Here is a 22,268-nt window from a genome sequence, read left to right as displayed (position 1 = left end):
AAGAGAAGTTTACTGTACACTTTCCTGAAAGCATTATACATTGGACTTTACGAAAGACCGTGATGTCTCAAGGGGCATGTCATTCTGCCTGCGGGGAGGTAGTCTTGGCATATGAGGAGAGTGAAAGACAAACAACCTAGTTGATAAATGGCAACATGAGCAAAGGCACATTGGCCCCTCCATCGAACCTGGGATTCTTTGTTGTTATGATTTCAGCCTAGAAAGCCAAAGGTACGAGACAGAGGGGAGTCGCCCCAGCATGCCCAGTTCTCGCGGATGCTGACGGACAAAGCAGGGACGTGACCAAGCACAGGCTTTGTGGCACCGGTTGCCAGCAACATAGCGCACTGAATAGTTAATACCGAAAGCGGAAGTTACATGCAGTTTGTGGCCGTGCGGTTGACATGTTTGTGAGACGAAGGTGTGCCTGGACCCCCACTTTGTCCGTTTGTTAGTTGAAGGAAATGGAAGGTACCGGCGATCACGCCGTTTTGCGATTGCGTCACAAAACCAATTCGCCCACCTCGCTGAGAAGCTACCCCACCCTGAGCCCACCTTCAAAGTGCCAGTTGCTTTTCAGCCTTCATCCTTCCTTTTCCCTTTTTCTTCCCTCTAACAACCACCCAGTTCACCCTTTGAAAATACCTCAATTAAGATCATACCAAAACCATCCTTCCAAATCGCCAAAATGACCATTCCCCAGCTTGATGGCCTTCAGATTGAGGTGCTGAACCCGGAGGACGTGGCGAAGGCGACTGGCCCGGAGACCAAAGCGGGTAAGCTTCCCTTCTGCTTTTACCCCGCATTTTAGCTTTCTTTCACCTTGCCTCTGTCTTCGACCGCTAATAGTCCCGGTTAGGCGACACTATTAAAGTGCACTACAAGGGCACACTCACCAGTGGCACGAAGTTTGACTCCAGCTACGATCGCGGTGACCCGCTCGCTTTCACGGTCGGCGAAGGCCAAGTCATCAAGGGCTGGGATCAGGGTCTCCTCGGCATGAAGGTTGGCGAGAAGCGCAAGTTGACCATCGCCCCTGAACTCGCCTATGGCAACCGGGCTGTCGGCGGCGTTATCACCCCCAACTCTACCCTCATCTTTGAGACAGAGCTTGTCGCGATTAACTGATCGTGGCTCGTAAAGGAATCTAGGACGTGGGGGCGGGAAGGAGGGAGAATCACAGCTGGAGCAATGTCTTTTGACGTAAGCCTGCCTGCAGGCAGCGCCACCGACGCGTTAAAGCTCGACAATGAAAATTGAGACTCCCATGGGATCTCCATGGGTCGTCCATAGCACCGCTTTCGCTACTCTTGTTCCTGCTTGCGCGTGCCGAAGTGTTTTGTACCATCATCCGTCCACAACGCGGGAGCCACATTACCTAAAATACTATGTGAGGAGGGGTGTCTCCAATGGCCTGCGGCTTCCCATTTATTGTCTATCTTTCAGTAGCCCACCTGGTGTTATACAACCCCCCAATTGTCTATATTTTCTGTCCGCATACAACAGCCCAAACTGGTTCTGTTTTTGTTTCTTCGCCCCAGCCCTTTGAAGAACCTCCAGGACTTCCCCAAGCACCAAGATATGGTCCCTTACTTTTACCAAACCCCTTGCAGGTTCGTCATCCAACAGCTTACACCGCAATACGAATAGAATCCCATCACCGTGCAGCACCGGTGATTCTGTGTAATCCCGACCCCCGATAGGGCCAGGTGTTGCTGTTGCTAACGAAACACTTTCCACTATCCCACTCGCCACAAGCTTCCCAAACATATCTTCCTCGGAGCCCCTCTCCGTGTAATTCCCCTGCGCGAACCAGTCCGCCACCGCTGCGCCGGGAGCGTCATCCGCTAATATATGGAGGTTGAAGTGTCGACTAGCGGCTACGGCGTCGTAGGTGCGGCTTGGGACGGCAATGTTGAAGCTCACCACAGGTGTCGGGTGGAGGGCCAGGGAGGTGAAGGACGACATGGTCATCGCACGAGGAGTGGAGGTGGTAGATGTTGTACGCCCGTTTTGGGGGAGGGACGGGACTGGGGAGGGGTCGGTTGATGTACAGACTACGACGGGATGGGTGAGGAGGCGCATTATGGTACGGAATTCTTCGGACAGCGGAAGGGAGGGAGGTGAGATCGATGATGGGGAGGAGGCGGAGGAGGGATCCGGGAGAATGGAAGGTGGTTGTGGCGGGGTAATATGAAAAGTTCGGGGCTGTCGTGAGCTTTGAGAGGAGGGTCGGGAGTTGGTCGCGTGGAAGAGTCGTCGAGGGGGTGGGAGCAGGGCTAAGGGTCCTACAAGGAAGACATGGTTAGTTTCCACGATGTAAGTAAGGTATGAAGGAGGTAGTGAAAGTAAAGGTTGATCGAACGAGCTGTATTGGGTAACCCCCGAGGGACTAATAATAACTGCACAGCTGGATGAAACCGCGGCGCATCGCATACCCGGGCCGAGGGCGCAGAAGGGTGCCGGACGGGAATTTTGGTGGCCCGGCCCACCAGCGCACGGCGGTGGCTCATTTCAGACCCATGAGTTTTGATGGCTTGCAATTGAAGCCAAAAACCCAGTTTATCAAGTATTTTAGCACACCAGGGCCATCAAGGGAGGCTGCCTAAGATTTAGGTGACGACTGGGAAGCTCGTTTTATGGGAACATGCAATTTCGAAAATAGGATGTTGCCGGCGATAAGCGATTCGCTGCCATGCGATAAGCTCCGTTACCCCCCGAGCCCCCGGCAATTGACACCTGCGGGGCTTGCACAAGCCAACATCCTATTCACCGTACAAAATTTCAACTTCGGCGTGCCATCGCACCTAACTAAGGTGTGGAGTGCAAGTCGCAAACACCATCACCACCACCAACTGGTCAACAAAACAGGGTGGCCTCTAAGCGCGCCAGACCTCCAGTTAAGCTGGCAACCCCCCGCCCCGCTCGACTTTAAGCAAAACGTCCCGTCCCACCTCCGATACCTGGGATTCTCGCTCAGCCAGTTCCGTCGCACCATGGGGAAACTTCCGACAACACTCCTCCGGCGGCCGTCCCTGGGCGGCTGCTTGACCTCTGTCTCCCCTTCCCATTCCGCCTCCGCGTCTCTAGCATCACGACACACAACCGTTCTTGCACCGGGGCCAATACCATCCGCCGCACGACACCAACAAGTCCGACACGCGACCTTTGTGCCGCGGTCCCGCCGGCCGTACCAATTCACGCAGCTGGTCCAGCTGAGCGATGGCTCAACCTACACCATGCGCACGACGTCGCCAATAGCACTGTACAAGTCAGGCAAGGATAGCCGGAACCATCTGCTGTGGCAGCCGACCGAGAAATCGCTGCGCAACGTCGAGGTGGACGAGGCCGGGAAGCTGGCGGCGTTCCGTGATCGCTTCGGTTCCGGATGGGATGCGGATGTGCCGCCAGCTGAGGCCGCTGATGTTGCCCCCAAGGATGGAGACAAGGCCGCTGCTGGGGGGGCGGAGGGCAAGAAGACGCCAGCCGAGCCAGAAGCCGACCCGTTCGACTCGCTTGTTGATCTTATCAGCGCTTACGCTACCGAGGATAAAAATATTAAGGGTGGACTGAGCGCCAAGGACCAGGCAAAGAAGGATAAGAAGAAAAAATAGTGAATTAGCACGGGGCTAAAGGGTTTAAATGGGCGCATGAAAAGAAGGATGTATGAGGTACGAGTGTCTCCCAATCTGTACAATAACAAGACGTGGGGTTTGTGTCTAGACGGAAACAACACACAATTGCCTGAGAAAGATGGACGAATGGCTGGTTTAACGTGGGAGATGATCACGAACGGTCGAGTGAATAATGCAAATGACCTCCAACGCCATACAAGCATATAAGCGCCCCACCCCCGACTCGATATGATACGACGTGCGGCGCTTGTAATGTGAATACTAGGTAGTTTTCGTTGCATCTCGAATGACCCCTCTCTGGGTCGAACTCAAACTCCCCCAAATAAGCCATTTGGGCCATTGAACGGTGATGATTCAAGATTTCTCCACCAGCGGCCTAGTCCGAGTCTTCATGAATCCGCGCTCTCGCCCGGTCCACCGCTGTGTCGCCGGCTGGCTTGTTTGTCTGGACGACCGGTGGTCGGTAAAACACCGTCTCGTCGTCCTCAGCGTCGAGCTGCATGAGGAAGGTTTCCCATTTCTCGATAAGCTGGCGGTGTAAGCAAACAATGACCTTCTAGGATAAAAACGGGGGAGATCGCTTACCTCCTTCTGCGCCTCAACGGCGCTCTCCAAGAAGGTCTCCACTCCAGACTTGAAGTCCTCAACCTTCTCCCGCTCAAACCGGTCCAGTTCAGACCGCATTAGGCGGCCCATGTCGTCAAATAATAGGCGAGTCTGGTGTACCTTGCGCTCGGCATCCGCCACTTCTGCATTCACTTGGTTCAGTCGGTCCTGCTGGCTCTTGCCCTGGCGCAGGAGTTTGTCTTGTGCAGCCTTGCGCTTGGCGAGCTCCGACTCGGCCGCATGCCAGCTGTGAAAAGCCTTTTGGCGCTGAGAGAAGGCTTGCTTAACACTGCCGATCAGGCGTATGTACTCCTCAATGATGATGCCGAAAGTGAGCACGTCCTGCTGTGCCTGGCGGTCGTATACGTCGCGGATCGTGAGCTGCAGTTCTGAGAGTGCATCAAGCGGTCCGGAGAGTGTGGGTGACAGCTCGACGGTAGACAAGGCGTGTAGGGAAGCTGAGAAATCACCAGCAGCCTCTGCCATGGCCTTTCGCTGGGCAACCATACTGTCCATGGCCTTGAGAAGCGCCTTGAGCTGGTTCTCTAGCGCATCAAGATAGACCTTGCGGTCATGGAACCACTATCACCAAGGTTAAAACGCTTTCATCACACACGGTATTAACAGTGAAGGTTGTATGGGAACACTCACATCATCCTGCTCCACAAACTTATTCCCGCTTCCCACACCGAAGCCCAGTGATCCCAGCACGCTCTTACTCTCTCCAAGACTCGGCTCCTTGCGTTCTTTGTGTTTGACATCCACATTAAACGCCTCGCTCTCCAGAAACAGCTTCAAATCCCCATCCAATTGCAACGTTGGGTGTGCCGCGATTTTGTTAAGCATCTTCTCGAGTGCCGCCCGCCGGGACTCAACAAAGTTGCTCTCGAATCGGCCTACAGCCTGTTTCTCAGGGGGCGGTGGCACTACCACACCTGGATTATTGCTATGCAGGGAGTTGTACAGCCACAGGAAATCTCGGTACCGTCTTTTGACTTCGAACTCGCTTTGGCGGTAAGCCTTCGACGTCGTCTATGACCATAACCTCAAGGTCAGCGTTACGGCACACACACATACATACACATCCCAGTCTAGAACCGTGGGGGCTAGGCAGGAAAATAAATCACCGAAAGGAAAGAGAAACAGGAAACACATACCTTTGTCCGGACCGAGTACACAATATGGCTGCTCGTCAGATCTCCCACCTTGTGCGGATCGCCAACCGAGATCTGGAAGCTCGGCTTGGCCGCTTGCTCGATGCTCACGCTCGGGTGCGTCGCGGACCTCACTGAGCTCGGCACCGCCGCTTGAACCGGCGGTGGTTGTCTCCCGGGCCTCCCGCCACCTATCTGACCGTCTCCCCCACCCTCGCCATCGCCATCTTCAACATCTTCGTCGTCGTCAATCTGGTGCGGGTCACGCGGCCCCGTACGGAACGCCCTCCCGGCGCTAGTGGCGGATCCAGGGGTCGGTGGCATCGTGGTGCGGAGGGGTAGGTTGTTCTCCTTAAGCGGCGGGACGGGAGGACCACCTTCTTGACCTGCAATTTCCGGAGGAGAAGAGGAGTCCGTCGGAAGCGGAGGGGTGGCGGCGGCCGTGGCGGCGGCACCGAGAGGCCCTAGCGGATCATCTTCGACGGCTTGGAGGCGGGTGGGCTGGGCCACGAAGCGGCGCGGGGTGAGGCGCGAGGGGCGGTTTGAGGAAGAGGAATTGGCCGTCGACGGTGTATTGCCGGAGATGGCTTGAGCGCCGGTAGCGGCCGTCGTCGTGCTATCGTCTGCCGAGCTCTGCTGGGTGGATGAGCCGCCGAGAGGGTCCGATGCAGCCGCCGAGTCGGCCCAGGGGTCTTCCATTGCGAACGACGAGGGGGATGAGGCAGGCGAGTCGCTTGCGGGTTCGTGTGGTCAACGGCCAAATCGCTTAAAAAGATACAGTTGCGATGCGCGTAAGTTCTTGCAAGCGAAGCAACCCGCGAGTGGGATGTTGTGCGCTTCCTAGTGGTTGCCCGTGTACTATGTATGAATGGGAAACTGTCTGCCGACCTGCCCTGTTGTCGCCATGCGTTCGTTACGTACGACTGGGAGCTAAGCCGTTCTTGGCGGCTCACATTTACGAACAATTCCAGGCTGTCAATGAGCTCCCCGCCGCCCCGCAATTACCGTACGATACGCCATAGTTATCAAAGGAAGTAACCATGTATTTTTGTAACTTGGATTAACTATCGCCAACACTTTCTTACACAACTAGTTAGAGCAAGGGAAGTAGGTAGGGACTAGGTTGGGAGGTAGGGATCTAGAGACGATTCCTATTATTTTACGAACTACCTTACGGAATGGACTAATGCGCCGTGAATATTTCGTCCGTTCCGTCCGTAAATGATATAGTGAACGCAGACCGCAACCCATCCTGAACTCCAGGCTCCCATGTTTATCCTTGAGCGATCCTTCCGCCCATCCCAACGGTAATCACTCATCGGTTGCCGAATAACTTTTGGCCAAGCATACTTCTCCGCCGCCGCTTATCCCTGACGTTCCTAGCGCTCAGGGTCATAGCAACCGCCCGCAACAATCAGGTTCATGCGTGTGAACTGTACGTTCATGACCGGCGTTCTCTTGGTCGCAAAAGCACTGATCTGATCCGGGGTGATTTGAACCTCTTTGCCCTTCTTCTTCCCAGTGCCTCCTCCGCCTGTGCCTCCTCCGCTTCCGGATCCGGTCGGACCAGGCGCCGGTGGTGCCTGCCCACCGACCGTGATGCTGCCTCGATCCACGGAACCCCCAACGGCGATGGTATCGCCAGCGACCGCCCCGTCGGTTTGTGCAGCTGCCTGGACGGCGCCTCCCGCGAGGGGGTTGGCCTTGTTCGGATCCGCAGGTAGCTCGACGTCCCAGACGCGAACGGTGCCGTCCAGGCCACCCGATACGAGAACGTTCGACTCGGCGCTGAAGCTGAGGGAGGGAATTCCGCCTTTGCCATGGCCGCGGCACCGCTTAATCCGCGTACCCTTGTCAATGTCCCAGAGAATGATGTTTCCTCCAGAGTCGGCACTCGCAAGGATTTTTCCATTATGGGCACACTGCAACGCGCTGATGTAGTGGGTGTGGCCGGTGAAAACCCGAACGCAGTTCCCTGTCGAAATTGACCACATGCGGATCGATTTGTCCATCTCGTCCGACGCCGAAAAGACGTACGTGCCGTTCGGATGCCAGGCCAGTGCGGAGATGCTGGTGTCGTGGCCCACCATGAGGCGCTGCGCCGAGGCATGGTCTTGAGAGAAGACACGAACTGTCTTGTCCCAGCCGCCGGTGGCAAAATAATGCCCATGGGGACTCCAGAGGACGCGGAAGACTGGCCCGTAATGGGATTTGTAAATGCACAAACATGCCCAAACGTCCAGTGACCAAAGTCGGATCTGACCGTCCGCTGAGCATGACAAGAGCAACTTGGTGCCCGTGTCCGGTTTCTTCTCCTCGCCCTCGCCGTAAATGTTGCGACCCAAGTTGGCGATTGAGTCCGAAAAGGACACGCCGTAGACCGGGCCAGAATGTCCGATGAGCTTACGGTTGTTTACCTTGAGATCTTTTTCGCCCTCGATGCTGGTCGAGAGTGGCTTCCCATCCAAGGACCACACCCGAATGTAGGAATCCATAGTGCCCACGGCAACGAGTCGGTGGTCATTGGAGAAATCCATGCAAGAAGCGCTGAGAGACCGTCAGGAAACAGCATGGTTGGGAAGTCCCGTATTTAAGAAGGAATGACATACCTTCCCAGTGTGTTGTGAAACGTGAACATGCATGACGAGATTGGGACTCCGACGCCCCCGGTCCGGCCTTCAATCCGGAATCGGTCACGATTCTCACGTACTTTCTGCATCTCCATTACGACATCCCTCGCACGGGAGGGTGGAAGCGGTAGGTCGGTACGTGAGGGCGCATCTGGGCTGTCCTCGCGTTTGATGCGTTTGTCAAACTCTTCGACCAACGAGGGCCGGCCGTCGGCCGGTGGATGACGCTGGTCCTCATCCTCTAGTTCGGCCCGAACATCATCTCTTAGCTCGGGTTCGAGGGGCATAGGGCCGAGCTTCAGCTTGGCACTAGTGTCGAGAACATCGCGGTTAGAAACGCCGGTAAAAACGCCTGGGATGCCTTCCTGCGCATCGGCCTCATCCAGGTCAAGATTCTGGGCGCGGCGGTAGATGGCCTCAAAGCTGTAAGGCTCGATAGGTCCACGAGCGCTCGTTTCAACGCTACAATGCGTCTGCAACAAGTAGGTAATCGTCGCACCGCCTTCATCGGACTCGCGCTCAAGAAAGTGGAACAAATTTCCCGAGAGTGATTGGTTCAGTGGAATGCGGTACTTGTTCTCACGATACAGTCGAGTTGTTTTGTTTTCTTCGACGTGTTGAGGGAGTGTGACGGTAGCCAGTAGAGCGAGAGCGTCCTGATGTACCGCATCAAACTGGGACCGCAGAGTCTCGAGGAAATGCTTCGCATCATCGGTATAGCCCTGGCTGACAAGCTCGATGTACGAGTAGACGAAAACGGGCCAGAGCAACTTTCTTAACTCGAACTGTGGTTTCGTTAGCTCACGCTCAGTGGGAGGGTTGGTTCGTTAGACGATCGCACCTTATAGATGTCGAGATTGTTTTCGATCCAGTTCCGTAATAAGAGGAAAGCCTTCTGGTACTTTTTCGGACCCGACTCTTCGTTCCGTTGCGCAGGCCGCCCATCGGGGCCCAAGAAAGCTGTCTCTTGGCGGAAAATCGCCTCGGTTTTGGTGAAGCCCTTTTTCTTCAAATAGTCCGTAACCTGATCATTGTCTTGTAAGTCATAGTCCTTGCTTGTGTGGCTTGCGTCGTCCGTCTGCCGCCGCCCGGGGGGTAAAGGAAACTGAGCAAATTGTTTCCAGGGAGACATAGTGAAGGTGCTGATAATGGTGTCTAGAATGGGGTTGCAAAGATGGGAGTTCAGTTGTGAGGAAGGGAGGTTTGGTGGCGGTTGAAATAGTTGGCCGCTCGGCGAGGTAATACTGTTGAGAATGACTCTGCCCAGGCCCATTCGCGGGGTGTGACAATGGATATGTCCGTAAACCTTTGTAAACAATAACCAAGAACGGGGGTGTGTCCCTTGACGTCGTCTTCACCCGACTGCTGTACTCGCAATAGCGAACTCTCACAGCTTTTGCGCCTGTCACATCACTTGATGGAAGAGGTCTTGGCTTTGAATCGTCGTGACATTTTGAACACCCTAAAATGAAGATGAAAGAAAGCGGGCAAAGAAGTTCAAGCATGTTAGAGTGCTGGTTTTTAAACTTACAATTTGATTGAGATTTTGGGCGGATGGCGGGTTGCTCGTGCTGGACGTGGCCGCGGGCGGGTTGTTGCCGGCACCACCTGCGGATTGAGGTTGACCCCCGTACGAACCCTGCATTCCGACGGGGGGTGTTGGGTTTGACATCGTGGCCGGCGCTTGCGTAGATCAAAGGGAAGAGACAATGGCCGTGGTCGTCATGTGGGTTTTATCTTCGTCTTGGTGGGTAGTGCCTCGGCGGTGTTGAGGGCGTAACAATTAGGTACCCGGTCGTATGTACCTTTGATCGCTGAGCTGGCCCCCATACGCTTGGGAGTCCGCAATAGGAGAGAGGCCGGTGATGGTTTGCTGAGTATTGAATGTGCCGGCTGATGAAATATCGATGAATATCGGAAATTCGGGTTTAGTATCCAGATCCGTAAAGAGATGCGAATGAGAGGAAGGCCCACAGCTGTTCATGAGGGACCAAGAGGCTGGGTGGAGTTTTCCGATAGTTCCAGGTTACTAGCTTGGCACGTGCCCGGGACTAAGCTGCCCCACATCGTAACTGGTAATTACATTACCTATCCGTATTCGTAGTTGAACCTCGTTCATTGCTTCAGGGAACCTCCTTGACATAATAAATTAGATCCGCGCCTATTATTCGCTATGGGTGCACCAAACATTCACCACCAATATTTATCCAGAAACAACTCGTTTCATTGACAATTACAACCATGGATGGCTTAACGCAACCCAATAATCACAATGGCGGGGGGCCAGTGAATGTCCACCAGCCCTTTACTCCAGGTGAGCGCATCCAGCAGCTCAGCGAAACCGATCAGGTCGGTCTTTCTCCCTTTTCTCTGTTCTTAACAAGAAACTCATTTGCCCCTAGGACATTACCTCCCTCTTAGTCCACCTCTCATCCGCGATGCGTGCGCTCGCCACGCCCCCAGATACCTCCGCGAATGATGCACCTCCAGGTGATGATACCGGTTCCGATGCCATCTCGGCTTTTCACATGGCGCAATCAGCCTTTTTCACCACTGTCGACCGAATCGACAAACATCTGACCCGCCAAATCCTAGCGCTTGAGGAGGCGGGCATAATCACACTACGTAACACCAGCGCGGATGGTCAGCCACAAACAGGAGAGCCTGGGGTGGGCGACGCAGTATCAGCAGCAAACACTGGCGGCGGCGGTAGCAGAGTTCGGGCCGCTGCGCCGAAGCGGCTGGAACCCGATGGGATGGGACGATATGGAAACCTCGATGTGGGCAAACTGAATATGGCGAGCAGCACAGTCGAGAGGGATATGGAGCGCGAGGCATGGCGGTCGGCCAAAGAGGAGCTTCGAAGGATTGCCACAGAGGGCGCAGAAGGTGGTGATCGAATGCAGGAGTGATGTTTGCCTCTACGGAGATGGGCGGCTTATTTTGATCTTTTTGTTGACGGTCACGGCTGGGGCGTTGGAGGCCTGGGGCGTTGGAGGCATGGGCCTGAGGAAGGGAGTCCGGCGCGGGATCACCCTATTAGAGAAGCGGCTGGTCTACGGCCACGAGCATGGATATACGCTCTTGGGAACAGCCAGTAAGTATCATGGGTATCAAAACCTGGTTTCTTCATCCTCAACTTGCGGATGCCCCACATAATCCCCGCGAGTTGACAATTTCTTCCAGTCATTTCTTGATCAAGGACCGAGTTGAACAACGGAGCTGAATACACGATCCATCGCAGTGTTTCCCAGGCGAAACCCCCAGCCGAAACGGTCCACTACGGGAGTGCTTAACAGCACTCGACTCGGAACATCGTTACAGGATTATCTGTACAACGGACGAGTGATTCCCGAAACTTGTTGCTCGCCCAACAGTATGGGGCTCAGATCGATGGACTACAGAGCTTGTCATACGCGCCCGAAGCGATAGTGCCGTTAGCCGGCACAAAAACATTCGTCGGAATGCTGTGAGTCGTCAGCCCACGGCTCGAATCTGCGAGGGAGTCAATAAAACCTACATGGAATCGAATAAAACACAGTTCATGCGTTCATCGTTCGTGTCGATGTTGTCTATTAACTGTTAACCCCCATTTATCAAGAATTGGGCTGTGGAAACTGCACTTACCATACCAGACAAAGTACGCGGTGCACTTGTCTTCGCCATTACATGTGTACTGGCACTTGAATGGGCCGTACGGGTCGCTCTTGTGGGAGAAGAACATAATCTGGCATCAAGGTTAACCATTGTACCAGGCAGTTTCTCATTCGTTGACAGTCCTTACGTGCGGTCCTGACACATAGTGGTCGTCGTACCAATCCCGGCTGACGGTATAAGAAGTCCAGTCAGCGGCGACGGGAGTAACTATCGTGTAATCATTAATTGGGTAGGCGGGGTGCTGGTTGGAAGCCGGTATGCCGTTTGTGCAAGTCGCGGCCGCGCCACTGCTAGTAGGGGTCGCCTGAACAGGCGCCGGGCTCCGGCGAAGGGCAAGCTCCTTGATGGTTCGGTCGAAACGAGGGGCAGCCATCGCCATCGACGCTAAGGTCGCGAAGAGGGAGGTGGGTGTGAACCGCATGATAGCTGTCGTCTTGTTCTGCAGCCTATGTATGTCCTGAAGTCGTTGTCCGCGAAGGATGGCGAGGCGGAGGTTGGGGAAAGGAAGAGGGAAAGTTTGAGCTCTCGAGGTTGCCAAAATCGAGGGAACCTCGGTTGATAGGTTGAAAAAGAAGGCTCTCTAGACGACGGTTCTACGGTGGAGTTATAGGATCGAACGGAAGGAGCGATAAATAGGTAGGCAAGGTAGGGTACCTAGCCGTTGTAAACAAAAGAGGTACGTGTTAAGCCTTACGATTCAGGTCGACTTTGGCCAATTGTTTGGAGTAGCAAACAGACCACAAAATATTGGGCAAACTAAACCGCGTTTGATTTGTTCTTCCAAGGAGTTTAAAGAATGAAGTATTCCATACGTCCTGATCAAGGGAATCTCCCCTTAAATCCCCCATCCTTGCAGCCTCAGGAAGAGGGTGCAACGTCGCGAACCATGTGTGCCACACCTTAGTGTAAGGGGGATGACATCGAACAGGACCGACTGACACAACGGTCGAGTAATTAAGCCCCGTTTGTCCCACACGTTGATCGGCACTTCCACGACAATCAGTTACACGATAGGAGGCAATGAGGAAGCCTGGCTGAAGAAAAAATGTTCTGCGGGCGACGATTGCGCGTCCGACAACGGTCTAGCCTCCCACAACCCTCTTGACGAAAGCGGGCTCTACTTTGTAAGTCCGTATGGACCGGAAAGGAAAGTTCACGGGAATTGGATTCAGTCCGGGCCCCCCTTCTGCGATGAAACGCTAAATCCGTTGAAGATCAGCTTTACCCAATATCAACCCCCGAATTATCCGTCGACTGTTCCTGGATTTTCCACCCGTCTCGAGTCCCCAACTGTCAAATAGGAAGGAAGGCCCAAGGAGAGGATCCAATCGTACACCCCTCGGTTATTATTCTGATGCCTGCTCCACGACACCCACACAGAGATTCTTCGTTCCACCTGCCCCCCAACTTCTAGCGAAGAAAGTCGACAACGTAAACCACCGGTCGGCTGAGGGGGAGACCCGTGCGACTTCAAAGACGCTACACGACGATTGAAAAAACGGGGAGGTGGTGGTCAAGACAAAGGCGCAGGCAAAACAAGGCGTAATTGTGTGAACAAACATGAGTGTACACAAATGCGTAAATATATAGAAAATAAGTACTCTAATATTACCGTACGTGCCCCAAGCTTTCCCAGTTGCCTTACCTTAACGAGCCCGTGCCAGGTTGTACTACCCGGTTTCTTTTGATATATCTTCTAAGGGGCGAGTTTAACAGGTCGTGATCGAGATATTTTGGTATCACGGATGTTGTTTTGGGGCACCGAGGACGGCCACTGATGTCACGTCGATATTTACCTTTGGTTACCTTCTATCTTCGAGTCGCCGTTACAAATGGTTTAGGATACGTTCCGACACAAGACCCACGGTATCACATATAGGAGGCTGCGAAAAAAAGATTGAGAAGTGAAGAAATAGGAAATCGGAATATATGGCCGAGCAAAACAAAAAAACAGCTTCGATCTGCGTGCTTCCTGTGACGAACCTTGAACCGGTATTACTAGTATGCACAAACAATAGAAGGGGGACCTGCTGGTCACACTTGACCCCTCTGTCTCTCACAAATTACACTTCAAACCCCTTTCTCCCTTCCACAAGCCCCTCTGCCAACTTAGAAACCGCCACCCACGATGGCACGAACCGGAGCGCCTCATCCAGCGCGGGTATTGTCCCCTCCACGTTCGCATCGCTCCACATGCAAACCACGGTTCCATTCAGACCACTGTGTTTCCCGGGTGCCACAACGCCGTCATCTTCTCCGTTCTTCCACTCCACGTCCACCACCCACTTCTGATCCCATTCCCGGTGCCACATCCTCACATTCCGCACCCCGGCGTCCGGGTATTGCCCAAACCGCTCGTCCCACGCGGAGCTGCCCTGCACGCTGAACCTGGACACAGGCTTGCCAAACTCGAGGAAACACGCCTTGGTGTTGTCTGCATCGACCTCGAGGCGCGCAGCATGCGGGCCTGTCCGCGAGGTGTTGATAGTCACCAACCGGCTATAAGAATCCTGCTCAACAACCGCTGTCGGGCTATCGCCGATAGTCAGTTGCGGCGGCGTGCCGGACCCATCAAAACAACAGCCCACAAGCCCGGCTCTCCTCGACTTGCCGCACGTCAGCTCCCTCCCTGACGCCGACGGCAACTCAGCCACGATACTCCTAACATATTGTTCCACACCGTGGTAGCACACGGTGTTTGAGCCCTGGTCCAGATCCAGCGTCTGCACAAAATATACCTTGTACCGAGCCGCTGACGAGAATGGGAAGGCGGCCAGGTTGTAAATGAGCGTGCCGACAAGCACCACCAACAGCAGCACCGGCAGGTGGTGTGTAACGCGGTGGATGAACGGAGACAACGGTAACAGGAGTAGAGCGGTAAATAGGAACGCGATTAGGTAAGGCAAAAGCAGGCTGCTACCGTCCGCGCCCGTCTGGTGCACCGAGTCAACGAGCAGGAGCACCGTCTGGGCGACCAAAATAATCGCGAACGGCCCGAGCACGAGGAACTGGAGGATCCAGGTCCAGGAGGGGAGGTTTCCAGACCAGGATTGCTCGTGCTCAAAGGGCTCGCGGCGGTGCTGCGCGAGACCGCTGTCGCTGTAGCGTCGTGTGGCACCGTTGACGATGGCAGAGATAGAGCGACGGTAGTTGGTAGTGAAGGTGGTCCGATTTTGATCACCCGAGCCCGTCGAGCCGCCCACGAGGGGCGTGCGCTCCGTTGGAGATTCGGCGTCGGCGTCATCGTCAACGCCGTCTGTGCCCTCGGCGGTGAGCGTTGTGTGTTTAGACTGCCCCGCCCCGGTTGGCGTGGACTCTTGATCTGGTGCGGAGGACAGTAGCTGGGACTGGGAGAGGTCGTCGTGGGAACGACCGCGGTGGAAATCCCTTTCCTCTTGCTCTTCGCGCAGCCTTTGGGCCCAAACAGACTTTGCGGGCAAAGCAAACTGCTCGCATAGAGCGATGAAGAGCGACAGAAAGAGGGCTGATTCGAGAAACACAAACATGTATCCAGCACCAATCCTCAACCGGTCCTCAGCAACGGTCACTGCCACGAGCGTGGCCCATCCGAGAATAAATAGCCAGATCTGCGCGTAAGTTTTATGCAAAGCGCTGGGCCTCGCAAAGTTGGCTCCCCGCATGATAGCCCAAAAGGCGAAATAGAAGAGCGAGACCATCATCGCCAGACTTTCCAGTGCGGTTAGCATGGCTCCCTTCAGCACCTAGAGAAGATAACGTAGGAAAGACTTACACAGAATAGCGGCTAGTATAGATGACGAAAGGGTTCACCTTTCTTAGCAAGTACGCGGCTCCAAGCGTTAGAGACCCGGCAACCACAAGCGCAAGTGGGAACCGGAAGAAGCCCTTCCACCCACCCACAGGAATCGCCTCGTCATCGAGCAGATCTCCCCGACCGGCAACACTCGAGCTAAACAGGTAATACTTATCCGCGCGGTGAAGAAGATAACTGACCAGAACCAGGATTAGCGGCGTTGCAATCAGCACTGTCAACGACCAGGCAAAGAGCCCCCTTAGGCCAAATAGCACAAAGCCCTTGCCGAACAGATCAAACCATACTCCGTCGCTAGGGCTGCCGTTATGCACCTTCCCACGGGCTCCATCGAGTCGTGGGCCGATGAACGTGTCGCCCGTAGCATCGCTGGATAGCCGAGTAGCCGTGTGAATAGAAGCAGAGAGCATGTGCCACAGGCTGCCTCGAGATGCGTGTCTTGCGTCGTCCTGGTTGGTGTGGTATCGAGCTCGCGGTTTGAAGAAGGCCAAATCCAGGCCGCGTTGGCCAAAGATATCGTACAGAACGGAGTAGTCCGTGCCGCTCCGGATGAAGCCCAGCCCGAAGGCGTCGGAGGCGATGATGGTTCCGAACGGATCTGCTGTTCCTGCGTAGGCGGCGGTGACTTCACGGTCGGTGGTGCGGAAGACCATGGCCCGGCCACCAGCCCCGGCCCCTTCGAGGTTCAGGAACGTGTGAATGTAGGAGTTCAGGGGGTGTTGTCCGAGGGCACGGGCGCCGTAGAGGTAATCTTCTTCCCCGTTGTTGAGCATGACAACGATGCCCCTCTCGGGTTGGTTGCCGGGATGGGTAAAGTACTGAATTAGCTGCAAGCAGGTCACAACTCCCATCCCATCGTCCGTGGCGCCATACCCGGTCGAGACCCTAGCATAGCGGTTAGCCACCCAATGTATAAATACCCTCGCCATCGACGGGAGAGTGGAGAAACTAACGAGTCGTAGTGTGCGTTAACCAAGGTCAAGCCCTTCTCATTCCGCCGAGTATTGTGGACATCAGCATCTTTCCACCACGCCCCTGCGTCGTCCGACTTTCCCCTAATGTACACGAGAATGTTGGTGCCTTCAAAGTAGGCTGCAACCTGGGGTGTGTTGGGGTTCGCAACCACGCTGGATGCCATGAGAAACGTGCAATTAGAGACCAAGTCATCAAACACGGTAACAGGCGCGTCTGTGGCCGCAGATTCAGACCTAGTGTTTCATGGTGAGCTTTGAACAACACGCCCGTAGCTGCCAGATCAATACTCACCCGTCGGTGGTCCAGGCCACTTCATTCTCATCCAAAACCGACCGAACCCGCCCAAGAAGATACCCTCTCAAATCATCGTTATAGTGGCTGTTGTACGGGTGATAAGCCCGGGTAATAGTTGCTAGGTCTAGCCATGCTTGTGTGAGATTCGTCCCTGGCACTGGCGATTCCGCGTTTGGCGGTGGAGGGGTGGTTTCGTTGATGACCACGATGGGTATGAGCAAAGCTAGGTAAGTGACTGTTGTCCAGAATGTGACCGGTCCCGGCCGGAATGAAAAAGGGTTCAGCATCTTTCACACACCCCGATCTCGGCGGTTTGACCTTCTCTCAGTCTCTCAGTCGGATATCGCGAAGCGGCCTTGAACCTCTCGCTTCAGAACGAACGAGGTTGACGATTATAAAGGTCGCCTACTAAGGAAAACCGCCAAGTCGTAGCTGCATTCGCAGTAGCAATTCCAACTTGGCCAGCAAATGGGTTTTTGAAAAAGAAAACGGATCGCGCAACAGGGTGTCGTCGGGAGTTCGTCCAGCTATTCGGAGGGCTGCAGATGCTTGCTACGCAGACTCATGTCGGAGCCTCTACAGGAGGAGCTTGCCTAATCTTGGACCAGCGGAATTTGGCGAGTGATCACGTCGTCGCGTTTTGTCACTCGCGAGCGAGCTCAAGAGGCCGACTCTGGGAAAACAGACTCGCCGAAACTCCCGCTAAAACAGACGAGGTTTCTTGAGATGGTAGAGATAATACGAATAGTTAGAGGGTGGAAAAACGCGATCCTGTCAACTGAGTGGGGGGAAGTTGGAGCTGAGATGGCCTGGAAGATCTGCTGTGGTCCAAGCTCCCCCCCTGTGATGTCACAAGGACCCTGCTGACCAGCCCCAGTGCTTCAAATCCCCAAATCCCCGCCTTACCAACATATAGGAGGTAGCTTTGGGGGGAAAGGTGCGGACGGAAATCTCATTGAACGCAAACCTCGCTGAGCGTGATCAAATCAAGTTGTTGGGCAGTTAGAAGTAGTTATTATGGAGTCTTGGTGGTGTACACAGTACAGTACGGCTCGTTGGCTTGGTCATTAAACAGACAAGCGGTGCAAGTCAATGCACCGTACTAGGTAGACAATGAGAGACGGGAGCATGCCGGGTAGCTATCACAGGAGATGTTACGTACGAGCACAGCATGGTTCAACAGAATTTCTACTCTAAACATGTACAGTTAGTGCCCACCTCATATCCCTTTGTCGGCCAGACTGACGGCTTCTCGACCGTATAAACCTCGTTGACAAGTTAGGCTATGGGAAAGTGAACTTTGCAAATTGAAGTAAAAAGAAAAAAGAAACACAATCCTATCAGTCAGTAGCATCCCACGTGCTGATTCAACGCATGTTGGCGGTGTTAGTTCTCCAGGTCCCGCGGCGTTGTCCTTAAGCACCCGGAGGCGGTGGGGGCAGATCCATGGGCGGAGGAGGCGGCGGGGGAGCATCTCCAGACGGTGGAGGGGGCGGCGGCGGGGCGGCATTAGCGTACTGACTGATCAGCGCGTTAAGACCACCGGGGAGGCCGGGTGGCGGACCACCGGGCGGCGGAGGAGGAAGACCAGGGGGGGCTCCGCCTGGGATGGGCGGAGCACCCGGTGCGCCGTAACCGCCATAACCCGGGTAGCCACCATAACTGGCCTGAGGGGCCATCGGTTGATTCCAAGGAGCATTACCATGGCCTGAGGGGGCGTTTCCATAGGAGTTCTGGCCGGGATAATAGTTGTCTCCACCGCCGTCGCGGTTGTCGGGTCCGCGGTAACCACGATCCCGATGGTCGCGATCACGATCACGATCACGGTCACGGTCACCGCGATCACGAGCCCAAGGTGCAGGTCCACCGGAGGGGCCAGCAGGCGGTCCGCCTTCTTCGCGGTCGTTGTTCCGGGAGCGCCACGGAGCGGGGCCGCCAGTCGGGCCTCTGGCCCAAGGTCGGGCATCACCTCCGCCAGGGCCGCTGGGGGGGGCGTGGGATCCAGGTCCAGCCTCAATGCGTGCCGGAGCAGCACCAGTGCCGCCAAGTTCTTGCATAAGTTGCTGCCATCATCGTTAGCTTACTGCAGGCAGTAGTCGCGGACAGTCTTAATGGAACGTTGACAAACCTCGTATTCGCGATCCACCGCGTCGCCGCCACCACCGCCTCCCAAGCGAGGAGCACCAGGCCGTCCCATTGGGTTGTCGTTGCGCCAACTCGCACCGCGCTGGCGATCCGGGCAATCGCGAGCCATGTGGCCGGCGTTACCGCAGACACGGCAGATGATGCTGGCAGTGTAGTTCTGCTTCTCGGGACAGTCGTACTTGCGGTGTCCAATCTGGCCACAGTTCTGGCACGCCTGGTTTTCATCATCGCGAAGCGTTCCGTTGAGGGCAGCAAGCTCACGGAGCTGGTTGCGCTTCAGCTCGTTCTGGCCTTCGGGAATGGACGCGGCCTGGATATCGGGTTAGTATGCGCGGTGTTTGCAAGGGAAAAATGACGGGGAAGATACGAACCGTTTCAATGACGTTGTGGATCAACTTCTTGGCTTTGTTCACCTTCTCCTCGGTGTCCGCCATGATAAGACAGTGAAGATCCTCTTCCTGATTACTTGAGTGGGCAGCGTCAGAGCGGCCCTTGCCTTCCTTCACGGAACCTTTTCCGCGGATGGCAATCTTAGCGCCAGATTCTGTTTCCATTTTCTTCAGCGTGTTACCACGGGGTCCGATGAGTAGACCAACTTAAGAAGGGAAAAAGGCTAGGTGTTAGTAAACTGAGTTAAATGGGAGCGTGGTGAGTGAGTTAGATTCCGAAAGGGTTAGCCTGCAAGGCACGGCATCACGGCAGGATGCTGACACAAATGCCCGGCAAAGTACCGCAGGGAAGGGGGATTGAGTGGTTAGAGAGGTTAGAGGGTTAGCAATCATACTGAAATTGATTTCTGGGTAATCGTTAACCGGGACGTAGACCTTCTCTTGGGTCTTAGTCGGCCGCCGGTAGTCGGACGGCGGGTGGTAATTCGGGATGACCTTCATAGCCTTTTCGATCAACTTGTGACGCTCATCCTCGAGACGCTTGCGGTAGCGGTATTCGCGAGTGTTGACACGGCGACCGTGGTTGTCGTACTGCGGGGGAGGCGACGGAGATCTAGCAACGACACGTCAGCAAAAGGGAACACCACCAACCTACCGGTCGCGATACAACGAGAAAAAACATACCTATCGCCATCAGCCGGCACAACATCATCGATCTTGAGCTTCTGTGTAATTTCCTCAATGCGTAGATGAAGAGTATAAGCCTCAAGCTGTTCGCTGGTCATGTCGGCGACGATGGCGGTAGGCAAGCCCATCAACCCAGCAGCCTTGTTCTCAGTCGCATCACCCCAACGATTGCGCTTCTTCCGGCGTTTCGGCCCATCCTGTTGGGAGCCTGCAAAGGAGAGGTTAGTGATAATCGGTATGACTGAATGGTGCCGCTCAAACTTACGCTCAGGGCTGCGGCCACGCTTCACATCAAGGTCGTCATTCGAAAAGCCATTCGGCGTCGATCCGCCGTTTGCGACGCCATCTTCTTCGTCGCCTCCGAACCGACGCTTTCCAAGCGGGATGTTATTGGACCCTGTGATGCCTTGATTTCTCCACGACATCGTGCCGATTAGCTTGGCGCTGGTAATTAAAATACCGTGAGACTTTGTCCGTTGGTTGAAAAAGATTCACGCGGGCGGCGATGCGCTTTCCAAGAATTTGGAATGTCGCGACAAAGCACTGCCCACATTTGCCACTAACCTTATCGAGGGCCAAAAAGTAGTGATGACAGTCACGTGATACAGTTGATGTGGATACTTGCCAAGTCTCGGGGTTCTTTGGGAACTCACGCTCACCACCCCAATTTCCCTCTGGATTCGTTGAATTTACTCTGTATCGAGTATCGACACGCTCCCCGCACTCAAACTAGCAAGTTCTCAAAGTAAACTTCCCTTTCAGCATTATCTAACCCGCAAAGAATGGCCCGTTCATTTCTTCTTAGCGTCCTCCTGCATTCCCTTCTGCACCCAGGCCCTCGAATGCTCAGCAGCCTTGTCCAACTCCGCCTCAGTCTTGCCTCGGTTCTCGAGCGCCTTGTGCTCGCTGGGGACGTGCCTGCCCTTGTTGCTTGCGGGCCGGGCGACAACCCTATCAACCCAAGCATTCACGTTGGGAAAATCATCCAATGAGATGCCGGCCCATGCTAATTGCCGAGTTGAATGGCCCCGTTAATTATGTTCAAAGAACTTCCGCTAGCAAATCAGGTAGTATCACTTACAGCTGGCGGCAACCCAACCCCAAGAAGCAAGGTCCGCGATGGTCAACCTGTCACCAACAAGGTAGCCTGATTTGGAGCCCTCAAGCTGCGTTTCAAGGACCCGGTACAGGCGGCGTGTCTCGTTCTGGTACCGATCGATGCCGTACTGGATCTTCTCAGGGGCGTATCCTATTTGGTTTTGTTAGCCGTGTCTATCCCGGCGGCATGTTTGGTGAGATCTTGACGTACTAGCAAAGTGGTTTGCTTGCCTGTGCTTCGGTATTAGCATTTCATTGCCCCGTCAAACCATCGTACGAAAACCGACTCACCCTTGCATCGGCCCAAGACCGCCCATCTGCCAAAAGAGCTATCGTCCATCTCACTGTCAACTATCCCGCTCGCACACGAACAACAACGGATCCAAGTAAAAGCAAGGGGCTATGAAGTCATACCCAGCTGTTGGTCTCATAATACTCCTTCGTTCCCCGAGGATACGACACCTTGTGCTCCGTATCGTACCGGTCAACCAAGTACTGCAAGATAGAACCACTTTCAAACAGGCGGATGGGAGTCCCGTCAGGGAGGGTGTCAGTCAGCGCGGGAATGCGGCCATTGGGGTTGATCTCAAGGAACCACGGTTCTTTCTGGGTGTTCTTGCTAAACTCGATAGCAGTGACCTAGGGAAGGCTTAGCACAAAGAAGTCCCACTCGACTGTTTGTTAACCAAGAGAGCGCTGAGAATTACCTTGTACTGCAGCCCAAGCTCCTCCAGGAGCATTGATACCTTGATGCCGTTCGGCGTCTGTGCCGTGTACAGATGGATATCCGACTTTGTTTCAGCCATTTTGTGAGAGATGTTGCTTCCTATGGTTGCTAGTTGTGGGCTCAACTAAGGATTTTACCATCCTAGGAAGTGAGGTTCTCATACAAATAAATACTCCAAACATGTATTGGCAGGGCGCGCTCTTCCCAGTGACTTATTAATCATGATGCGAGGGTAGGTATGACGAAGCAAAAACGACATCATTCGATGCGGGGATTAGAAATCGGGGGACGCTTCCCGGCTAAGCTAATCCACAACCGGAGGGGTCCTAGGTCCAGAAGCTTCCCCAAAAGGGTTCATTTTCCACAAACGCCATGAGCTTAATGCATAGTACCCGTTGCTTTTCCCGGGAAGTAGATGACCCGAAGAGAGACACACAGCAGCTCGCGGGAATAAAGCCCCTTCGGCAAAGAAACACTCCAA

At 54.6% G+C, this 22,268-nt stretch overlaps 9 protein-coding genes across 9 annotated transcripts; 3 read left to right on the top strand and 6 right to left on the bottom strand.

The window, feature by feature from the left end:
* Positions 1-688: 688 nt before the first annotated feature.
* C8A04DRAFT_24070 (uncharacterized protein) lies at positions 689-1,128 on the top strand (the record flags this gene model as incomplete). Its single annotated transcript, XM_062778962.1, has 2 exons — positions 689-776; positions 860-1,128. 2 exons carry the CDS (start codon positions 689-691, stop codon positions 1,126-1,128), a joined length of 357 nt encoding a protein of 118 aa, XP_062641639.1.
* A 176-nt stretch (positions 1,129-1,304) lies between these two features.
* On the bottom strand, positions 1,305-1,968 carry C8A04DRAFT_24069 (flavin reductase like domain-containing protein; the record flags this gene model as incomplete). Its single annotated transcript, XM_062778961.1, has 2 exons — positions 1,305-1,378; positions 1,635-1,968. 2 exons carry the CDS (start codon positions 1,966-1,968, stop codon positions 1,305-1,307), a joined length of 408 nt encoding a protein of 135 aa, XP_062641638.1.
* Positions 1,969-2,996: 1,028 nt separating this feature from the next.
* On the top strand, positions 2,997-3,614 carry C8A04DRAFT_24068 (uncharacterized protein; the record flags this gene model as incomplete). Its single annotated transcript, XM_062778960.1, has 1 exon — positions 2,997-3,614. One exon carries the CDS (start codon positions 2,997-2,999, stop codon positions 3,612-3,614), a length of 618 nt encoding a protein of 205 aa, XP_062641637.1.
* Positions 3,615-4,011: 397 nt separating this feature from the next.
* C8A04DRAFT_8546 (Vps5 C terminal like-domain-containing protein) lies at positions 4,012-6,094 on the bottom strand (the record flags this gene model as incomplete). The annotated part of the gene is made up of 4 exons (XM_062785153.1): positions 4,012-4,164; positions 4,221-4,823; positions 4,893-5,273; positions 5,399-6,094. The coding sequence occupies 4 exons, from the start codon at positions 6,092-6,094 to the stop codon at positions 4,012-4,014; spliced, it is 1,833 nt and encodes a 610-aa protein (XP_062641636.1).
* A 680-nt stretch (positions 6,095-6,774) lies between these two features.
* C8A04DRAFT_24066 (uncharacterized protein) lies at positions 6,775-9,697 on the bottom strand (the record flags this gene model as incomplete). Its single annotated transcript, XM_062778959.1, has 4 exons — positions 6,775-7,942; positions 8,005-8,810; positions 8,867-9,049; positions 9,557-9,697. 4 exons carry the CDS (start codon positions 9,695-9,697, stop codon positions 6,775-6,777), a joined length of 2,298 nt encoding a protein of 765 aa, XP_062641635.1.
* A 569-nt stretch (positions 9,698-10,266) lies between these two features.
* Positions 10,267-10,937, top strand: C8A04DRAFT_24065 (mediator complex, subunit Med11; the record flags this gene model as incomplete). The annotated part of the gene is made up of 2 exons (XM_062778958.1): positions 10,267-10,374; positions 10,428-10,937. The coding sequence occupies 2 exons, from the start codon at positions 10,267-10,269 to the stop codon at positions 10,935-10,937; spliced, it is 618 nt and encodes a 205-aa protein (XP_062641634.1).
* Positions 10,938-11,410: 473 nt separating this feature from the next.
* On the bottom strand, positions 11,411-12,103 carry C8A04DRAFT_24064 (uncharacterized protein; the record flags this gene model as incomplete). Its single annotated transcript, XM_062778957.1, has 4 exons — positions 11,411-11,492; positions 11,546-11,597; positions 11,653-11,752; positions 11,810-12,103. The coding sequence occupies 4 exons, from the start codon at positions 12,101-12,103 to the stop codon at positions 11,411-11,413; spliced, it is 528 nt and encodes a 175-aa protein (XP_062641633.1).
* Positions 12,104-13,745: 1,642 nt separating this feature from the next.
* On the bottom strand, positions 13,746-20,387 carry C8A04DRAFT_33725 (uncharacterized protein; the record flags this gene model as incomplete). The annotated part of the gene is made up of 11 exons (XM_062782572.1): positions 13,746-15,369; positions 15,434-16,357; positions 16,426-16,680; positions 16,739-17,028; positions 17,988-17,989; positions 18,165-18,804; positions 18,870-19,196; positions 19,258-19,481; positions 19,671-19,888; positions 19,960-20,170; positions 20,228-20,387. 11 exons carry the CDS (start codon positions 20,385-20,387, stop codon positions 13,746-13,748), a joined length of 4,875 nt encoding a protein of 1,624 aa, XP_062641632.1.
* A 366-nt stretch (positions 20,388-20,753) lies between these two features.
* On the bottom strand, positions 20,754-21,866 carry C8A04DRAFT_24061 (glutathione S-transferase; the record flags this gene model as incomplete). The annotated part of the gene is made up of 6 exons (XM_062778956.1): positions 20,754-20,968; positions 21,044-21,211; positions 21,272-21,291; positions 21,352-21,389; positions 21,475-21,699; positions 21,768-21,866. The coding sequence occupies 6 exons, from the start codon at positions 21,864-21,866 to the stop codon at positions 20,754-20,756; spliced, it is 765 nt and encodes a 254-aa protein (XP_062641631.1).
* Between the last annotated feature and the right edge of the window lie 402 nt (positions 21,867-22,268).

Source organism: Dichotomopilus funicola, assembly GCF_033296635.1.
Source record: "Dichotomopilus funicola strain CBS 141.50 unplaced genomic scaffold C8A04scaffold_1, whole genome shotgun sequence".
In the NCBI taxonomy this organism is placed as follows: Eukaryota; Fungi; Ascomycota; class Sordariomycetes; order Sordariales; family Chaetomiaceae; genus Dichotomopilus; species Dichotomopilus funicola.
This window is presented reverse-complemented; position numbering and strand designations above follow the sequence as displayed.